Source organism: Micropterus salmoides, unplaced genomic scaffold, assembly GCF_014851395.1.
Source record: "Micropterus salmoides isolate LMB-PRFRI ecotype aquatic unplaced genomic scaffold, ASM1485139v1 Ms_hic_scaffold_16, whole genome shotgun sequence".
In the NCBI taxonomy this organism is placed as follows: domain Eukaryota; kingdom Metazoa; phylum Chordata; class Actinopteri; order Centrarchiformes; family Centrarchidae; genus Micropterus; species Micropterus salmoides.
In genome coordinates, this window is record NW_024040707.1 from 13,636,457 (window position 1) to 13,652,451 (window position 15,995).

The following is a 15,995-nucleotide window of genomic DNA, read 5'->3' on the forward strand; positions in this document are numbered from 1 at the left end:
GCATCATCAGCCCTGACAAAAATTTGAGATAAACAGTGGTGACAACAATAATGTGTGACTCACGGTGTCTTGGGGTGTATTGCTCCAGTCCTCTCGCAGTCATAGATGATGAAGCTCCCAGATACCACAGATGTGCCATTCACTTTTATCGCCACAGAAACAGTCAGGTGATCTGGAGAAACAAAGGCATGTAAACAACATTCACATGCATGTGTCAAGCATTCGAGATTGGTATCACTGTCATAACACAAAGTAGACACAGGACATCCTCATGCTACACTGACATTGCTGCATTTTGAAGGGTGAGAAAGGATATTCCGTTTGTTCTAACCACGTACAGGAACTGTACTTTTATTGAGATGATGAGATTCATGACTGGCAGCATTGCCTGTGCTCAGGCTCACCTGTGCCAGGGAGGATGGGTTGGTAGTTTTGTCGAGGAAGCAGGGGACAGGTCTGGATCAGAGTGAGACCATAGTCCAGGTGCACGGTGGCAGCTGTAGAAACACCCGGCCCATATTCACACTCCACCCGGGAGCCAACCAGATCAGGAACACTACCATTTATCAGAATGCCGACATCCTGCGAGCATAACAGATATAAGAGCATAAATGTGAATAACTGCTCATCTTATTAGAAAATAATTACAAATAAATTCAATTCTGCACGCCCACACGCATATTTTCAAATCTAGTGTATCTACAGTTAGTCTTTGGTACGGGGCAAATGGTGCTGGCATTACTTCAAGTTTGTTCAGGAATTCAGGCAGAGAAATAGAGAAACTAATGTGCAATGAAGAAACAGATGGCACAGTGCTACATTCACATCTAAATCTGGCTATGTGATTAAGTATGACAGACATATAATGAGAAACATAGCACCTAACTGACATGACTGAATTTCAGTTAAATGATTTCAATGTGAGAAAAAAGTAGGGGGGTGGGGGGGCAGGAAGACAAAGATGGTTAGGCAGAGAGGAAGAGCAACATCACATATTCAGCAGATACGAACTTGCCTTAAAAATATGCTATTGTTCAATGGAATTGATCATTTCCTGACTAAGGCCTTGACTTCCTGCCTGCTGCTTCCTGTTTGGGAAGACAACCTTGAGCTGAGCTTCCTGTTCCTCTTAAGGATGCCTGTGGATCAGGCAGCTGGTATATCTATTACAGCCCAGCCAAACTGACCTACATAACAAGCAAATATCCACAATTAATGAACCAATTAATGACCTGTCGTCTCTCAGCCTCGTCTCATTACGAGCTGTAATTAAAGGTCAAATACATTCTAAGTGTCATATTTGTTTTATGCTTCTATTACATGATACTGACTGGAAATGAAAAACAACCGTTTACATATCATACCCCAAGTATGATGCAGGCCCTTTTTTTGCCAGATTATATTATCCTTCTGTAATTTGATTAAAATAAGACTGGTGGTGTTATGTAGCACTCAATATTTGACAGTTTCTCTATGTCCCAAATCCGTACAATAAAACTTATAGGTAAAGTGTAAAAGATCACAGTTTTTTACAGGCAAAGCTCATCATCCAAATCAAGCAGCTATGATGCAGCTTAACCTAGTCCAAGGTTCATTTTCAGTGTGGCAGGAGAGCCTGTGTGTCTTTTTGTTTGTCCACCAACCTGCATTCCTTTATTTGCACAGCCGAAACTCATGTAAAGCGGATTGGAATCATGCAGGATGTTCTTGATAATAATAGTTTTGTTGCTATATGTTTCCACAATGTTTTAAGATGTTGATAAAAATCTAATTAAAGAGGAGGTTAGGGTGGTGAAGGAATGCAGCACAATGCTTTATTTATAATGGTATCTTGTCATATATTCTACCTTTATCAAAAAAATCCTGCGATTTGAACATTGCACTTGGCCAGATTGCGATTGAGCTAATGTTTCGATCCATTGTTTGTTTCCATTGCTCAGCCCTATAATAATTGACAGTAGTGTAATGATAATAGTGTGTGTAATAATAGTGAGAGGTGTCAGGGTACGAAGGTGGTCATGAGACAACAGCTTTAAATACACTGCCCCCATTACAACCATAACTTAACGAAGAGCAACACTAGTGTCTATTTGACTTGCGAAAAGGTTGTGATGGACAACAATAACATGGAGGGAGTTAATGATACCTTGATGTCTGCAGAGACGCTAATCTCTGAGGGTGTCAGGGTCATGGATGGACACTGCTGCAGGCCTTCACCAATGCGGATCCAGGAGCGTGCCAACAGCCCCTGAGCACACTCCTTCTGGATGGTACAGCTGGAAAAAGTGACAGACAGAAATATTGGTACAGTAATCATATCATATTTAGGTGCAGGTCAGATTAAACACAAAGACACTGGGGTGTGATGACATGACAAAACAAATTCCCTAGTTAGCACAGAAAACTTGGCTGCAGCTGAAATGTTGGCCTAACATTCTGGGGTTAGATTTCCGTCATCATGTCCCATATCAAAATGGGATCATCTCATATGTTGCAATGGCTTGTCAGTGCTACAGCTGGTAATCGAGACCCAATCGGTCACTCGACTACCAAACTGGTGTGTGTGAATGCGGAGCTTTAAGGTCAACATTTTATGCTTTGTGAGGAGAGGATGAATCTTCGTGTCTCCATTTCATTCCAGGACTTGATGAATTCTTACCGTTGGGTTTTATGGTCTGCTTCCCACACATTTATGAGGTGCTCTGGTCTCCTAATGTCACATTCAGACCTCAGCTGTCAGTTTATCCAGCTCAACACAAGAGACTACTTGACTCCAGGTCACACACATTGCTATGGCAACCCATCCTGCAGTCACTAAGATCAGGGGCCAGTGGCAGATAGTTGAATAAAAATATTACTGATTCTTAATCTGTGTGGACCAACAACGCATCCATGGACTTGTGTGTGTTCATGTGGACATGCATAGAGCTCACAGTGTGCATGTTCCCATTTGTGAGTACAATGAAGGTCTAGGACAGATGAATTGTAAGAGGGCATTCAACAAGCAAGGTGGCCTCACGCTCTGACTTCTGCTTCACTAATGAACTTCACTGGCCGTTGGCACCGAGCTCAGTTCATCTGCAGTGCAGATTGGAAGGACAAAGTGACCTCAGAGTAAGGAGAAACCAAAGAGGCCCCATTTAGCAACATCCTAACATGCCACATAATGAGTTTGGCACATCTCACTTCCCTCTCACACTTCCATAGCTGTTTAAAATAAAGTGTGTGTCTGTGTGCCCGCATGGCTGTAAGTGTGAGTCCGGACAGTGAATGTCCAGATTCTCAGTCCCATTGGCACTGTGGGACTGTGAAGGGCCATGAGGTCAGCTGCTGAACTAAAAATAGAACTGAGTGGCTCTGGTAGCCACACAAAAATCCCCTAGACACAAACAAACTCATAAACTCTGGACACACTCTCAGCAAATGACAAATACACAGGAAATGTATCACTTGTTTAGTTATTGATTCAATAATTTTCATTTTGAAAGTTGTTCTTTGAGTATTTGGGTATTGCTTGAACATTTTTGACGCAGTTGTCAGTATAATACCCGAGATTATGTCCAGATCCCAAATGTATCCTTTTTGGTGATATCTTACTTTGAGGAATATGAACACTTGTCAGCTGGTCGGTTCAATCATGGTCTCCAGAGGATGAATGACTTTTTTTAATCCAAGCATCATCATCAAGTAAAGACTTTGTCCAACACTTTGGTTTACCAAATATCTGCAAATTTATGACAATGCTACAAGCCTAAGGTCGTGAACATGGTCAACATTAGTTACCTGCCAAACATCAGCATGTAGGCCTAAGATGTTAGCAATTAGTTGTGCAGCCCGCAGCCTCACTGAGCTGCTAGCAAGGCTGTAGACTCTGTCTTGTTGTCTTCTACAGTAAACCCATTTTTGTTCATTAACAAAACATGCCACACCTCTCAAACAAGAACTTTGGCAAAATATATATATATATATATACATAAATGTATAAAATTAGCAAAGACATGACATGCAACATTATGTATTAAATTTATCTTAAAATAATAATAGCAATCGAGGAAGAGAAAAAGCGAGAGTGACCGAGCATGAAACCAGGTGGCAAGCTAGCCAACAAAGCTAGACCGCAACAGACAGAAGAGCACTTACAGTAATGTTACCTATGTCCAAGTGTTTTATCTATTAAGTTTGCTAACATCAACACCAGATTTATAGCTAGCGGCCAGCGAACAAGCAACATTATGTAACTTTTCTCACAAAGAGCTGGTGGAGAGCGGCGCCGATGTCATGTTGGATCATAACCCTGGCAACATAACCCGGCTCAGCAACATCTATTGACGTAACGTTAGCTAATAGCAGAATCAAAGACACAGAAGAGGACATTGACAGAGGAAGCTAGGAAGAGGAGAAATGGAGTGACCAAGCAAGAGGCTGGCGAGAGCTTCATGACAGCGGTGAATTACTGTAACGGTATGGGAGCCAAATCACAGCATGTTGCTTTAAATCGGGACACCTGACCAAAAACTGTATTAAACAAGACCTGACAAAGCATTCAATACTAACTTCTGGCACTTGCCTGTTTTTGATACTTCATTCTATAGGCACAGTTCAGTCAGCACTCAAAGAGAATTGAGGTTCAGGATCCCAGCCCTACGTTTTAGACTATAAATACAAGCATTTGTGACAGCTAACCATGATTTATTTACATTTCATTTTGAAATCATGGAGTAAAACAACACCTTCCTCTTGGGTTACAATGGGTCAAATGTGCCCTCCTTGTTTTCCGTCTGTAAGAATATATTTAGATTATCAAGTAAACTCCCGATTTAATCTTTATCCAATACCTCATAGATGCCTCTGAACTGAAGCAGACATCCAGGAAACTTAATCTTACAATCTCAAAAGAAAAAAAGACATGCATTCTCAGATGGACGTCAACAAACAATGTGTTATTTGTAACAACTGGCTAACAAGCTCACCAAGTCACTCACATCATGATATCTTTTCTCTATTTCCCTATTCTATTCTTGCCTGCGAATTCAAAGAACAATTTGATCAAGTGCAGCGGAGTGAAAAAATAAATTCAAAGCACTTCTCTCTTCTGTAAAAGGCAACTAATATACATACAATAAACATACAGTAGACTAGACACACACACCCATACTCCTCCCCTGCCTCACAACAGCATGCTGACTTTAAAAGCTTTTCAAGCAGCTACTTAAAATAAACAGAGTCAACATATGCAGCAAAAATATGACCTGAGAAAACTCACCACCTCCCAAGTGTCTGTGCGTTGGATAAGGTGGGAAACCAGTGAGACTGTTAAACAGCAGGAGAACATATGAGTTTCTAACTGCACACACACACAGACACGCACAAAGTCACTGTGAGACAAGCACATGCAGATAAGCATGATAATTTGTGAATAGCAAAGACTGCACAATGACGCATAATTTGATTCAAATAAAGATATTTAAGTGCTTTCTCGTGACATGTGGCAGATTAAACCAGCTCCAACTTGAGTGATCAAGGACTAAGCTTTAACTCTGGCAGAGAAACTGTCTCTCTCTTTTTTAGAAAACAATGCTGACTCCAACAAGCCAACAGACATGTTTTTCATGCTCGCTGTACATGCAGACGTGCTGAGAGACGTCAGAGCCATGCATAAAATCAAACAGACACCCACAGAGACAGCGGTGGCTTCACAGATTGTAAGATAGTTCTCTAGTGGTCCGTTTTTTCTCCTCTACTCAGTGTCTGTAGTTGTATTAGACAGCGGGGTGATGGAGGAGAACATCCACCCCCACACATCAACCCCCCTGATCCCCAGGGCTCTGAGGCCACAGCGACAGCCCAGCGGCTAGCGTGACTGACCAAACAGTGCATCAAACACACACACACACACACACACACGCTCATGACATCAGCTCCCTGGCCTCCGAAGACCAGACAGCGACACACACACACACACACACACGCTGACACTTACGCACAGGCTCAAACACTTTGACATTTCCTTGTCAAAAGAACCAGTGTGCACTCTCCCTCCCACCACCATCATCACAATCAACGCTCCTTTGTAGAGGGATAGAGAGGAGGACAAGGGCACTGGAGGAGGAGGAGGCGAGGACTAGTGAGACAGAGACGGAGGTTGAGAGAGGGATAGCTAAATTCTCAAAGCTACTGGAAAATACGAGGGCAAGAAAGGGGGGAAAGGGAAGCTGAAGAGAGGGAGAGAGAGAGAATCATGGGGGTAAAAAAAGCAGTGAAGCGAGAAAGAAGCTAGGATAAAGACACGACAGATAGATAAATAAGTAGAGGAGACAGGGAGATGACAGCGAGACAGTCTGTCCACGCACACACACACACACACACAACTCTCATCAGTTCCACTCTTCCAACTCTGAATGGCCCCTGGCAATGCCAGAGCCTCCAGAGCTGCAGCACAACTCATCACAAAATTCACTATCTCGTCTGATCTGCTTTAATCACCAAGCAACCAACCGACTCACACATGCACACACACAGACAGCAGCACACAAACAAACACAGCTCAACACCACACATGTTCTCCCTCCCTCCACAGAGCCAGAGAGCCAGTCCTGACAGGGCCACATTAATCACAGTGTACTGTCTCTCGCTCCCAGTAACACTTAAGCCAAGTCACTCCTCACTGGGCGCTCCCAGCCTGTCACTCCCTCCCCAAACTACCAAAGAACCAGGGGACCGCTCCAAACAATTATGTGTCTCCCCAGTCTGAAGCTTAATGAAAAGCAAATCAATTCTGCACAATCCAACAACAGCCTTCCAACCCCAAAAACGCACTCTGTTGCAGCCAAGGCTCATTCAGCCGGGTGACATTTCGAAATTGAGAACGAGCATGATGAAAACCAGCAAACGAGTCTCCGTGGTTTTATTGATTCAAATGCTAAATGTACCAAAGGGACAAGCTCAAATCATTTTGTTATGCCATCAATCTGATCTTTTACAGCTTGAAAATGAGCGTTAACTTAAACCAATCACTTGTATAAACACACTGCCGATGGATCACTGCTTAAACACAGACAGTAGAGACAGCAGACAATTCCACATTTTCTCACCAGATTACGTCACAAAGCATTTGTCATGTGTCGGACACCAAAGCATATGATAATTTGATTCAATTATATGTATTACGGCATCAGAGGAGAGGGCCGAGAGGGAGAGAGAACAAATCTGTTATAGATGGAGGAGCTATAGACAGAGAGGCACAAACAAAGTGGGTGTGTGTGTGTGTGTGTGTGTGTGTGTTTCTTACCGGTTCTCCAGAGTACACCAGCCACAGTGGGCGTCGCCTGCTCCCAGACAGTCACTGCAGCTCCTCCACTGGTCACAGTCTGCCACTTTCACCCTGAGCATCTGCACACCACAGCACAGACAGAAAACACACACATACACTGAATTTTACTTTTTACACACGTTTATCCTATGAAAACAGCTGCTTTTCAAAGTTCACGCAGAACTGGAACATTCCCTGGTAAGCAGATATGACATTTATGTACCATCCACAAGTGTTCATCAGTGTTTGTCAACAATTATAACTTCATCTATGAAGATTTTGTCTTTTACAATCTCTATTGTCCCCAGAGGGGCAATTATAGCGGATGACACATACATTAATAAACACTCACTTGCTTACAACTACATTGTAGTGTGTTATAAACCACTTAATCTTTATATACTGCTTATAACTGCTAAATGTGGTTGTGCGCGCTGATTCACTGGATGCGAAACGAGGTCTGATTGTTGCTATTACGATTCTTCTTCATGCCGACATGAATAAATCAGTGACAGAGGTTCGGAGAGAATCGACAAACGTCTTGAGACCAGAGCCTCGCAGGCAGCCGCATTCTTACATGGCGAGAGGTCATGAGATAAAGGAAGTTGCTATCGTTGGGGTCGAAGGTCATGATGTGGTGGACCGCTTCGCTGGCTGGCAGCTTCAGTGTCCACTGATTGGCCAGGGTCATGTTCGCCAAGAGGGTCAGCTGTGAAAAAGAGCACAGAGGACACAGGTTGGATCGCAGTTTGGGACAAGTGCAGAATAATCCAATTACTTATTTTCTCAAGTAACTCCTCAAAGAGTGAGAATTGTGACCACAGCCTTTTTCTGTTGATCAAGCAGCTCAGTTGGTGCAAATTCAGGGTAAATTAATGGTTTTGCTCAGCAACACTTTTACAAGAAGCATTTTACTGCTTCATAGCACTTACGTGTTTTAACAAGATAAATAAATGTATTTATATGAAGCTTTAGCTCCTCTGAACCTGCCTGAGATCCACAAGGCAGCACCAAAAACTTGTTGTTCATGAAATTAATGTATGCAACAAAAAATAGCCGCCAGATTTAGTTAAATGTATCTTTATCTATATTTTTATAAAGACGCTCAAATATATTTTAGGAGGTCCTTTGTTCAAGCTGTGTGCCTAATCTTGTTTTGTAGAGAAGTGATCTATCTACACACTGGCCTTCCTACAGCTCAAGATAATGAAATGGGCGACATGTTCTCACGTACGCACAAACATACGCACACAGAGACACACACACACTCACACACAAACACACAGAGCTGCGTAGAAAAACAAAGTGAGACTTCCTGTCACGCAGACAGTGAAAGCTCTTATTTCTGCGATTTGTCGGGTCTCCCTTCAATGGAGACATCCTGCCATACAGAGGAACTGGCAAACTGACCGGCATCTGGTGACAAGCACGAGCTGTGTCACTTCTTCATCCGCTGAACACACAAACACCCTCTCACATGCACACACACAAAACCCATCACCACCCACTGAGATATGTTGGTTAATGTTAAACCAGAGCAGACAGAAGCTTAGTAAACCATTGGATTAACCTGCGACGAGAGGCATTATCTCAACCTCCACTGTCATTTTTATAACACCACCTACCCATCTATGCACACACACATACACACAACCTCTTCTTCCTTCGATATAGTAAGCAGCTGTGCCATGTCTTCACCCCACACCGCTGCGACTTCAAACACATCCGCAGAGTGACAAAGTGAGGAGTGAGTAAACAGCAGCCCACACACCTGGACATGGAACAGAATAGGAGCAGATAGAGGAGCAGTGAGGAGAGCTGTGGCACAGTGCACCACCAGGTCAACCAACAAAACACCTGCTGTACTGGCAGGTCGCTCTGACTCTATTCTCTGTCTATCTGCCTGCAGATGAAAGACCCTATTCAACCAAGGAGTGCTCAGCTGCCGTGTGTGCTCATTCTCTATGTGTGTGTGTGTGTGTGTGTGTGTGCTTGTGTGGACGTGTACCTGGGTGTAAAGGAGAAAGAATAAAGACAGATGGAGGTGGGGCAGGAGAGCGAGAACCAGAGATAAAGTCTGTTTGTTTGCAAAATGAATCAAAGAGTCTTTTATATTTCAGATGAGGTAAGAGAGGAACAGAGAGAGGGGACAATGAAGCGATGAACTGAGAAGTGGAGGGGTGGACTGACTGAGGGAGTAAAATTGGACGAGAGTGGGTGAGATAAAGGCGGACACTGGGAGAGGCAGAAAATGGAAGTCAGCTGTAATGGGCAGAGGTAGACTTCATTAAAAAATGCATGTAATTACAAATTACTTCACTGAGGGCTCTCTCAAAGACAGTAAAAGAGGCCTAACTTAATCTCAACCACTGTTCCCCTGTGTTTAGTCTGAGCCAAACTCACAGTCAGAATCACATTACACACACTAACAGCACCATTAACCTCTGTAACAGTTCTGTCCTCAGGGCACACACACAGAAAGACACACGCAGACAGACGCTGCCACACACAGATACATACACAAACAATAAAAGACATATAAAGCTAAAAAGCACGGAGCCTGTTGTTACCCAAGGTCACAGAAATACTATGCTCCCTATATAACAAGGTTGGCTCACATGGTGAAAGAACACACACATATATAACACATAATCACAGGATATGCATGCATCTGGGTAAACACATGATATCACTAAACCACGTGCACTGGCCTACAGACAAAGTCATACACCTACAAACACAATCAAACCTTCAATCAAGTGAGGAAACAGACATACACAAACACACTCTGCACAGTTGCTTACACCATTCCAACCAATGTTGTGCATCCGGTAAACCATCCAAAAACTAATTACTGCACAGCTCAGCTGGGGATAAAACAGTGCCTACATCTGGGGAGAAAAACAAGGTGCTCTCTTAGCAGGCCCTAAATGAAAAACCCTCCAGCAGAATGGTTTTAATGTTGTAAAAGGTACCAGCTTAATGCAAAACAATAGGGTCAAAAAGCTTTCAGAGTTTATGTTGTTTACGCAGACAGCTGAGAAGCAGCTAGCGGCTCAGTCAGGGGTGACTAGGAATGTGCCTGAATCAGAATTAAGGAATGCTGTTAATTAGACAGGAAAAAGTTTTCACGAGGTGGACCCTCTGCAGATGTTCCAAAGCTGAGGTCAAACTGAGTCAGACGTCGTCAGCCGATCTTGTTAAACGGCTTTCTGGTGATCTCTCAGACAATAACCAGGTCTGAGGAACATTAGAGCACGTGATTAGGACTACTCAATGGGCCATGATGGGTCATGGACGAGCACAGTCAGGGTGTTGAGGGGGTGCTGAGAAACTTAGTGATGAAAGCACACATTCCTGTTCGTCTTGCCGCTGCTCGGAGTGTTTCATCAAACACCTTCATATGGTTAACTGACTCAGCAGCCACATCAGAGCAGCCCTATGTAACTGTTACTGCTATACTGTTTCCAAGCTTAAGGGCTTGATCACATTAAAAATATTAACTCCATTCAGTGGTGACCATATGCTACAATTGTGGGCCAGTGGTTATGTTAGTTAAAAAAGTTTCTTGTGTGTTTATGTGTGTGTGTGTGTGTGTGTGTCTCTCACCTTACGAAGTCGCCCATTACTGGTTCCCAGAAAAACCACAGTGTGATTGTGCACGTCATCCACAGAGACTGAACTGAGAGCTGTATATTCAACCAGAGGAATGGCCCTCAGGGGCCTCCGTAGAGCAAGAGGATGCTGTAGGTGGGCCGCACCGCAGTCCAGCTGCTCGGGCTGCAACTAGAATGCAGATACAATGAGAGAGATCAATGCTGATCAGCTCTCGCATGGAATGTTATGTTCAGATTAGAAAGGCATAGCATAAAAGGAGCGACGTATGATGAAAGTGAAGTGGAAAAACAAGAGCTGATAGTAGCTATCACAACGGTGCAGCTCATTCTTCTTAATCACTTTTTAGACATCTCAGTGAATACTTGAAAAAGGGCTTACAAGGGTCTTCAACACTCATAAGACTCTGCTTTTGTCAAATTCTCTGCGGGCAATGATAAAACATTAGTGCCATGCTTGGATGAGCACCAGGATCTATTGGGAATTCTCTGAATACTTTGGAGCACGCAGAACCGAGAAGAAAAAAAGAAAGAAAGAAAGAATTAAGCACAGTGGATATTTGTGGAGTCGTTTCCCACGGGCCCTTCTGCTCGCGGCCTCGTCTCTCTTATCATAAATTGTGTCTGGCTTTCCCTCACTGCCGGCCTTCAAACTGTCGAGTACAAAAAGGATCACATTTCAACGGCCACGGCAACACAAATGTAAAACTTAAGGACTAACTTTATTCTGTGTGAGGTTGTGTTACAGCAAGAGGACGCTAAACCAACTGAGATAGCACTCAGAAAAACGGCGATGGGAGGAGTGGCCACGGGGGCCACAGCCGACAAGACAGTGCCAGTGAGGAGGGCAACTTCCTGACCTGACAGTATTGTGGTTGCCAGACAGCCTTCTTTGACCTCAGCTCTCAGTCAAACCCGCTACACAGAGATGCCTATGAAACAAAGCTTTCTCTGCCTTTATTATCAGACACTGAGGGAAAGGACTGGGGGCAAATATGTGCAATGCTTGTGTTTCCTTAGGGGCAAATATTTAGTTGGGTATGCTTGTATGGAGTGAAAAGCGTGTAGTTCAGAACAACAACATGACAAAGTCGCTCTTTATTCAATATTCATTCACTACAAATGTGCCAAATGTGTGGTTGAGTTATAGTTGGAAACACACACTAAAAGAAAGAAACAAAGTAAACTATTAACCCCTTCCTCTCTTCACATTAAATAAGACAGGGAGCTGCTGGATGTGAGAAGAATTTCACCCTTCCCATAACCCCCAGCGTGGCCCTGGAGCATTTTTCCAGCTATCATGACCTCCACTCGTGACATGTGAGATCCTCTCTCCAGGTCACGAGTCTCGGGGCTAAAGATGATAACTGCTGTAAGCAAAAATGTAAACTCTCATTAGAGAGATACAGCAATCCTGGGTGACTGTATTATTTTGTAGGGCCAGAACAACTGTAAGGGCCTACAGCTTTCATTTTTTGGCCAAGTGTGTTATATGCATAAAACCCTGTTTTGTAATGGTGGAGGTAATAAAAAGGGTTATTATTTAACATAAAGCTCCAATTTTCATCATCTCCAGGCTTTGTCCAATGGGGAAATATCCGTTTACAATCCAATGTTTGCAAAGTAAGAAATCAAAACATAAGTGATGTAATAAAATAATAAAGCATTTCATCTTTTTCCAGTAAGACGAATGAGTTTAATAATTTGCCTGTTGTTCCCATTCTATGAATGTTGCTTATTCTGCCTCATCAAAACACTACATTAGACGAAGATCAACAGATTAAATGCACATTACTACAAAAACCGCACATGTCATGAAATGCAATCAAACTAAACTCATTTCAATTGTAACCTTATATGTTTTATGTTGGCTAATAAAAGAGATCCCTAAGCCCTTACCACTAGGTTTCCCTTCTGAATGCAGGCTGCCCCAGAGCCCTGGATAACGCTGTCCAGCACCTGAACGTCGCTGCTGGGAGAGTTGGAGCAGTTCCTGCGGCCTTGTCGAATCTCCTCCTCGATGTCTCCAAACTTGAAGGCGCACAGAGCGGACTTTCTGTCCCCCTTGGAGAACACTCCAAACAGGTACGGCTCTAGGCTCGTCCCGTCGCCTGTGTGGATCTCCGCGGGGTACACGGACAGCAGCCGGTTGTAAATGTTCCCGTTAAATCCACACTGTAGAGGCATCTGGATGTAGGACTCAGTGAGCTTCCTGCTCTCTGGCCCGGAGGGTTTTCGGTTTTTCTCGGTATCCAGACATATCCTGGCGAGGATGCTGTTGGGCTGGCTCTCCTTGTGGCCCATTTTCGCATCGTTATTGAAGGCGATGTAGGAATAAGCCTTCTGGATGAAAGCGTGGACGAAGTTCAGCTTGTTTTTGGTTTTAACCTCTTGTTTGATCTTGAATACGTTATCCTCTGAAGGGTTAATGTCATAGGTGAAAAGTCGGGATAAATCATTGATGTTCAAGGCGCGGATGGCGATCTCCGGGGTGTTTTCAAAGCGCAGGTCCTCCTTGCTGTGGTTCTTTGGGAAAAACTGGGTACCAGCCCCTGTGTAAGTGGCCCCGACAAGAAGTCGGGTGCTTCCCCCGTGGCTCTTGAAGATGAGCCCGACAGTGGAGGCGTTTGGGTGATTGGCAGCTATGTTAAGCATGCTGGGGAAAACCGTCTTCTCGCCCTGCGGTGGGAACTCCACCGCTATCTCCGAAATATTCTCCATTTTTCGGAGCTCACAGAAGCCTTGATACACTGATCCACACACCACCACGACCCCTTGCTCTCGGTCCAGCTTCAGGAGCTTGTTGTAGTTGTCAGTGAGGGATTTGGGATGCTCGCACGGAGCCTGGGGCAGCTGTGGCGCATGGCACAACAGGTTGTCCTCCACCGGCCCGGTCCTCTTCTCCACCTCGACGCTCAAGGTCCCGTTCAGCTGGTAGACTGTGTTGACGGTGGCCAGATAGACCTTTCTGGACACCGGGTCCACCACGAAGTTATTAGTCTGATTTGTGGACTCGAATGCCTGTTGGATGTGCAGCGCGCTGGCACTCCGGCGCGTCTCCAAAGCCAAGACGCCGAGGAGCAGAACAGCTATCTCTATCGAAGGAGGCATTTTTCCTTCTGACCGGCTTCCGCGTGTTCTGTGCCGAGGGGTGCATTGAGCAAAGACAAAATTGTGTGTTTGTTCCTACTGCGACAATCCGAGAGGAAAGGCTGTTTCCTGCTAAACGCCTATACCCAGAATGACGCGATAAGCGAGTCGTGCTTCCTTTTCAGGCTGCCTCCTCTGTCCCTCTCTTCCCACTGTGCAGCTCAGCAGCCCCTCTCACGAGGCACACTGAGCCACAATTTGAGATTTCTATGGTCTTTAAACAATACCCTAACAGAGACAAATAGTTCAAGTTGATTTGTTGATGCGCAATTTCTGGACAATGCCATGTCCGCAGAGAGGTGATGAAACTGGAGTCATGTGTAAGTCCGACATCCAAGAATCAGGATTCATAAAGTGCAATTTTAAATCAAATGTGGAGTTTACTGGAAACAGGGGCGTCAACTCATTAACCCTGAAGAGTGGCACTGCTCTCACGTCAACCCCAATCAAAGCGCACTGTCAGGCCACTCTGCTGTGATTGATCATTGTACAATCTACAATTCTACAGTCTACAATTATTAAATGTTTCTCTCTAAAAATTATTAGAGCTATATTTCCTGAATAATCATTGTTTCGTTTTGTCCAGCCACATTTGAAACGGTTCGTTCTGATCCAACCACAAGATCAAACTGGTTCTGATATTAACTTACTTTTAAACATCAACTTATTTAAGCTTTAATGTGAGTTCATCCTGCCATATGAAGTTAATGACACTGTTCCTTTCAAGATGGGCCACTTGATGAATCTCCGCCCCTGCGTGGTTCCGCTCATCTCAAGGTTAATGACGGGTCACCGTCCCACCTCCTGTGCTCCCCAATCCCCCGGCTCTCAGATTAGTTCTGCAGATCCGGAGGGATCCGTTTTGGGCACATACGGCACGGTAAGCACCGTGAAAGTGCTACCAGATGGGCACATCAGCACACCTTTCCGGCGTTTGACATTCACATCTATCCAACACAGCTTTCTTGTGCGCTTTACCTCATAAATATTCAAGCACAACACATGCGCCCCCACTCAAAAATGCACGAATATGGTTAGCATTTTTGTCTCTGGATGGTGTGTGCATATGTTCACATCTCTGAATAGAAATGAATGATCCCTAGTAGGGAGGCGACCACGAATGTGTCAGACACTGTATAAATCAGTTTGCAGGCGAGCCCGAGAAGTGTTATCTCTGAATACATGCAATAATTAAAGTTGATGCTAAATCGTGCGCAATCGCTTGTGCCTATTTACTGTGGACTCCTCTGGGGGACAAACTCACTCTCGCCTCTCGTGGCTCCCTCCGCCACCACTTGCAGCTTTCAGTAGGGCAGATAAGTGGGCCCCGTGTTTACTTTGGCGCACAGCCATATGCATCAAATCTGGCAGTGTAGAAAAGGAGGAAAGCGCTCAAATATAGTGCAATGACCTCCCCAACTGCACAGAACAATGGCTGAGCCACCAACACTGTGCACGTGCGTGTGAGCGCGAGCCTCAGCAGGCAGTAAGGACGCGTACATGAGGTCCCGTAGGGGGTGTGGGTCAGAGCTGTCAGCATCAGATATCACCGGCGAGGTGTGACTGAGTGCTGCGGTTTGGTGCTGCTCAATCAAACACAACGTTCAACTGAATTAAGCTGTGCGTATGTGTGTAGGCTATGTGTGTGTGTGTGTGTGTGTGTGTGTGTGTGTGTGTGTGTGTGTGAGTGAGTGAGTGAGTGAGTGAGAGAATGATAGAATAAAGTGGGGGAGACGTGGTCTCTCCTGTGTGTATAATGAAAATATTATCCCTGGTGGCCCACTCTTTGGCAGTAAGACTGGGGTTAAAGGGCCTTCCACCCAACCTGTTTCCTTCCTGATAAGGAGTGACACCGCCTTGTGTTCAGACCTCCACCTTGCTCACAACAGACCATTCACACTTAACTAAACAGCCATGAGGGT

The 15,995-nt window shown here is 44.5% G+C and overlaps 1 protein-coding gene across 1 annotated transcript in view; it reads right to left on the reverse strand.

The window, feature by feature from the left end:
• plxnd1 (plexin D1) overlaps positions 1-14,305 on the reverse strand; it is a gene marked incomplete in the record, with an annotated part of 34,836 nt that extends 20,531 nt beyond the window's left edge. Inside the window, 7 exon segments of the mRNA XM_038722245.1 lie at positions 64-172; positions 405-582; positions 2,147-2,276; positions 7,289-7,389; positions 7,887-8,018; positions 10,919-11,095; positions 12,823-14,305. Of these exon segments, the coding sequence (XP_038578173.1) occupies positions 64-172; positions 405-582; positions 2,147-2,276; positions 7,289-7,389; positions 7,887-8,018; positions 10,919-11,095; positions 12,823-14,034 (2,039 nt within the window).
• Between the last annotated feature and the right edge of the window lie 1,690 nt (positions 14,306-15,995).